General features: G+C 45.2%; 1 protein-coding gene across 7 annotated transcripts in view; it reads right to left on the reverse strand.

The window, feature by feature from the left end:
* Positions 1 to 469: 469 nt before the first annotated feature.
* Positions 470 to 5,434, reverse strand: part of CRYZL1 (crystallin zeta like 1) — a 36,695-nt gene continuing 31,730 nt past the window's right edge. For 4 of the 7 annotated variants that reach the window (XM_023745599.1, XM_023745598.1, XM_023745597.1 and 1 more), the window contains 3 exons: positions 4,094 to 4,199; positions 1,647 to 1,689; positions 470 to 814 (listed from right to left, as the gene is read on the reverse strand). In XM_023745599.1, the coding sequence (XP_023601367.1) occupies positions 682 to 814; positions 1,647 to 1,689; positions 4,094 to 4,199 (282 nt within the window). In that variant the 3' untranslated portion in view covers positions 470 to 681. Of the gene's footprint in view, positions 815 to 1,643; positions 1,694 to 4,093; positions 4,200 to 5,434 lie in introns of all 7 variants that reach the window. The other 3 variants (XM_006104273.3, XM_023745600.1, XM_023745603.1) reach the window with 3 other exon arrangements.

The raw sequence follows: 5,434 nt of genomic DNA on the forward strand, positions 1-5,434 counted from the left end.
GCCTGGTGGTGCCGGGCGCCCCCTGGCGCTGCTGCGGTCGCGTCCGGTCGCGGGTGGAGCGGGCGCCGGCTGCCCTCCCTGTGGACGGCGGGGAGTGACGAGCCCGGCCGCCGCCCGGGGAGGAGGAAACGCTAGGCGGGGGGCGGAGGGGACCGCAGTCGGCGAGAGGGCCTGGGTGCCCCTCCCGCAGACCGACCGACCGGCCGACGGGGCCCAGCCCGCCCTGGCTCCCCGCGCCGTGGGCGCCCGGGGCCTGAGGGCCGGGTCCTCGGAGGCGGCGGAGACTCTAGACTAGAGGGTGAAGGACGCGCCTCGGTCCGCCGCCAGGACGGTGTGGGCGGGGCCGGCGCGCTGACAGGCAGCGCTGACGGCCTATCAGGAGGCAGCGTGGCTTTTGCCGAAACTCGTGTTCTTCCTGGAAAGAAGGTTATCTCGGAGGCAGCTATATAAACACAGGCACTGAGACGACTTCCAGAATATTCCCTTCAGGTGTTAATTACAGACTGGTCTCGGCTGTTTGTACATTAACTTTTCAAATACGTTTCAGGTATTTGAAATAAATCACCATCTCGTCTCAGATAGCAGGAAAGCATGCTTAACAATGGAACAACTTGCTTTTATCTTCCTTGACTTTTCTGAACAATTTCCAAGGAAACTCTGGCTTCAAATACTGGAATGGGTTCATTCAACTGAGATCTGGGAGATAACAAAATTAAAACTGAACAACTTGCTTTTTTCTTCCTTGATTTTTCTGGACCCCTTCCATGGAGACTTTGGCCTCATAAGGCGGGATAGGCTCATCCAGACGAGGCCTGCGGAAGAGAGATGATCAGACCAGCGGACCCAGGCGGGGCGCGGAGACCTGCTTATGCCATCCCATCACTTTAATGCGAACTTGTCCACTAGTGTGTCCACCATCAAAAGTCGTTAATTTTTTTAAAATATGTTTTTATTGACTTAGAAACACTGATGTGAGCGAGGAGCGGGTGGCTGCCTCCTGCAGCCCCGGGAGGTGTCTCGCCCTGATCCTGGGCACGTGCTGGGGGGGGGGGGGGCCCGCGGCCTCGGGTGCCCAGGATGACGGCCAGCTTCCAGCCGGACACAAGTGGTTGCATTTTAAAGCGGAAATCAGCTCCCTCTTTTTGATAAATAGATAAAAAACTTTAACTTTTCCCTCTTCTCAAGCTGTATTTCAGGTTGCTTTGGGAGGGGCGATGAGGTGGGTGCGGAACGGAGTGAGGGAAACTCAGGGACACTTCCTGGTGTGTCACCCGGAGAAATGCTAACGCCCTTGCGGGCTTGGCTCAGTGGACAGAGCGTGGGCCTGCGGACTGAAGGGTCCCAGGTTCGATTCCAGTCAAGGCACGTGCCCGGTTGCGGGCTCATCCCCAGTGGGGGGCGTTCGGGAGGCAGCAGATCAATGATTCTTTCTCATCATTGATGTTTCTATCTCTCTTTCCCTCTCCCTTCCTCTCTGAAATCAATAAAAAAAATGTTAGAGAAATGTTAAGGAGCAGCTATTTAAACAAAATACTAAAATATGGAGGCAATAGGTGTGCTGTGAAAGCTGAAACAAAAATGCCAGCCTTATCCCCTTGAGAACAGAAAAATAAAGAACAACAATGATTGGTAATTCAGCGTACCTAAAAACACCAGTTGCTAACTTCTCCATCACATCTTTTAAGACACGTAGCTGGCAGAATAGTTAAGGTGGCAATGTGAAAGACAGAAGTTTAAAGAAAAGCATTCAATCAGCCGAAGATGCTAGGCAGTTCACTTTTTTTTTTTTAATTTTCGTACTCTCAAAATTAAGAAATTGTTACAGAAATTCTGTAAGCTGTCAAATTTCTCTAAAAAAAGGGGGGGGATGGGAAATATGAGAGCGGTGGTAACGTAATAGAGCCTAAACTCCTAAAAACAAGTGCTGACAGAAGCAAGCCCACTGCCTGTCCTAAGGAATGACTAGGTGTTTTCCAAAGAGACGGTAATGGAATGGTGTCAGGGTTTCACTTTAGCACCACTTATGTGACTTTATTAAAAACACCACTTACTGTGGGTGCACATTTATTTACAAAATGGCTATAGACTCCAAATTTGTGTGCACGAAAGTTAATAAACTGTTTGTGTGACATACGCAACTAAGAGAGTCAGAAAACTAACATTTTAAGGAATCTAGTCATTTAATTGAAATTCGAATACTAGAATTGAGAGTCTATGGAATTGCTAGCACTGGAGAACTATTTATGATCATAATTGGAAGGAGAGCTCTATGTTAAATCACAGGCAGCAGCACCTGGGAGAGGCTTGCATAAGTGAGACTAAAGTCTGATTCAGGACTTGAGAAAATGTAAATTAAAAAATATGAACATAAGACATTTTAAAGATTTTTTTAAAGGACCTAAAGAATATGGATTTACTTATTTATACTATAAATTCTCTTTCTACATCTGTTCATGAAATTGCCAACAGTATGCATAAGAGAGAGTATTGGGGTCGTGTATTTTTGATTTTTGAAAATTTAACATCATTTCATTTAAACGTGTTATGTGTCAACATGGTCCATGGGTTTGTTAAATAGGTTAAAATCATGTTGGAGGGGAAGGGCAGGCAGCTGAGAGAATTAACAGACTAAGCAGCCATCCTGTATTATGACATGTAAAATTCAAAATATGCTATTGCTTTTAATACATGTTGTTCCTCTGTTGTTAATATGTAATGGTATTCTTGATTACTATAATGTCATTGGACATTTAAGTTGCTTTAAATTGAAATTCAAACAAAATTCTTCTAGAAAGTTAAAGATTTAGTTTATTTTCTAAATTTAATAGGAAAATATTGAATCAGAAATAGTTTAATCTCATTCACTCGCTACATTAAGGGGCTTTTCTGGTTTTGAAATGTGCTCTTTAAAACTCAACTGCGCACACACTAAGGAAACCCTAACTGAAGGCTCTGCACCCTCGGACTTGCTCCTAGACCAGTGAGGGCGAACCTATGACACGTGTGCCAGAGGTGACACGCGAATTCATTTTTTTGGTTGATTTTTCTTTGTTAAATGGCATTTAAATATATAAAATAAATATCAAAAATATAAGTCTTTGTTTTACTATGGTTGCAAAGATCAAAAAATTTCTATATGTGACACGGCACCAGAGTTAAGTTAGGGTTTTCCAAAATGCTGACGCGCCGAGCTCAGAAGGTTCGCCATCACTGGGCTGGGGGGCTGCCCTTCGCACACATCACTCATGGAACTACACTCCCAACGCCACGGCAGAGCCGGTGGAGGCCAGCAGGGGCTCTTTCTTCACGCACAAGGACACTATTAAGTTACGAGAACTTATTTTTTACCCAATTTCTTAAAAATTTTACCAAGTGCAGCTGCCTTTAGGACAGCCATCTGAGAAGTAAGGGGTTTGTCTGTAAGCTCACCTTGCTCTAAAGAGGTCTGGACCTTTCTTTTGGAACAGCTTTCAGATTCTCATGAAAACTTTTCATTACTTTTACTCAAACTAGAATGATTTGGCTTCCTTTACCAGATTTGTCTCCGAGTAACTTCCATTTAAAAAAATCAAACATCCTCAGTTGATGAAGATTTCCTAGCATTGGTAATCTTAAAAACACCCCACAAACTCTTTAACTGAGATATGTGTTCTGAAACGTTCTGCACAGTGGAACCACCGTAGGTGTAAGAATGCCAGCTCTCAAGGTGATGTGGAATTTCCATAATGCCAGGGCCAAACCAAAACAAACTGTTCCATGGAACTACGGCTCATCTCCCATTCAGAAACACGCGAGACTGCCTGGGTACGATTCCGGTCCGGCCGCTTGCTAGCTGAATCCCTGGGCTTGTATTAATTAACTTTTCTACAATTCAGTTCCTTCACCTGTGAACTAGGAATGATAATACTATTACACCTCAGAGGGTGGTTTCAATATTTAAGTAAATTAATACCTACACAGCCTGTGGAACATTGTTTGGCATGATCAATGAAAGTTAGCTATTATTTATTATTACCATTATTAAAGAACTTAATTATGATAATGCAAGGTAAATGTCAAGCCAGAAACTCAAGTCAGTAGAAAAAAAGGATATAAAGATATTTCCCTTGTTGTACATTTGACAAATTCCAAACTTCGTCGTTAAGGAAAGCCACCGTTGCTCCCTTGAGGAAGAGGCAGTGGCTATCTGGAGGATCCAGCTTGGACAGAATGCAGAAAGACTGATCAACACTGAGTTTAACAGCAGAAAGAGGACTGGTATCTTGAGCCAGAAAAATTCTACACAAATTAAATAATACCCAAATCATAAATAACCAGCACACAAACTTAGTAACAATCTGTGAATCATGTTTTCTTTTGCATTTCATTCTCCAAAATGATGAAATAGCACGGTCACATGCAAGGCCAACCAGAAACCTGATGATGCAGTAGTAGAGTGTGTGAGTGTTAGAGAGATTTCTGGCTGCTACTTCCCAGTCATTTTCATGAGGATGCCAGAAAATCAGGAAGACTGGTATATGAAAATTATGGTATTTGCATATCAACCATGATAAAAATATTTAATTTCAATTCTATTAAGAAATGTATTTTTGGGAGACTGTATATCTGATATAATAAAAGTCTAATATGCAGATTGACCGAATGGCAGAACGACCAGTTGCTATGACATGCACTGACTGCCAGGGGGCAGATGCTCAACGCAGGAGGTGCCCCCTGGTGGTCAGTGTGCTCCCACAGGGGGAGCACTGCCCACGCAGAAGCCAGGCTCATGGTTGGTAAGCGCAGCTACGGTGGCGGGAGCCTCTACCGCTTCTGCGGCAGTGCTAAGGAGCAATGAGCCAAGCGGTAAGGAGCAGCAAGGAGGCGGGCAGTAAGGAGCGAGGGGTCCTGGACTGCAAGAGGGATGTCTGACTGCCGGCTTGGACAGACATTCCCGAGGGGTCCCAGACTGTGAGAGGGCGCAGGCCGGGCTGAGGGACCCACCCCCAGTGCATGAAATTCGTGGACTTTTACACTAAGATCACTAATTTATATATATTATGAGTGGCCTGGAGCACGAAATTTGTGCACATTAAAAGGGAATTAATTAGAGGAAATATTTTAATATTGCTATTTGCTCTTTTTCTATAATAGAAGTGTCAGAGATGAAAGAAAATTAGTAAAATGTATATGAAAATCTCCCTCCTGTCAGAGTCTGGGGTGCGCCGCAGGACCCAGAGTCAAGTCCCTGCCCACCCGCGCGTGCCTCGAAATCGTGCGAGTCCCAGACCCGGTCAGCCCCACCCCTGTCAAGCCCCTCCGGGCAGGGGGTGCAGCCTCAGGTCCCCCGTCAAGCCCTGCTGGGGTGGGGGGGGGGGGTGACATATCTAGGCCCCTGGCCAGGCCCCGCTGGGTGGGTGGGGGTATTCTTTTTTGTTTCTCTTTTGTTTTTATT

The sequence above is a fragment of the Myotis lucifugus genome, unplaced genomic scaffold (genome assembly GCF_000147115.1).
Source record: "Myotis lucifugus unplaced genomic scaffold, Myoluc2.0 scaffold_557, whole genome shotgun sequence".
NCBI classification, from domain to species: domain Eukaryota; kingdom Metazoa; phylum Chordata; class Mammalia; order Chiroptera; family Vespertilionidae; genus Myotis; species Myotis lucifugus.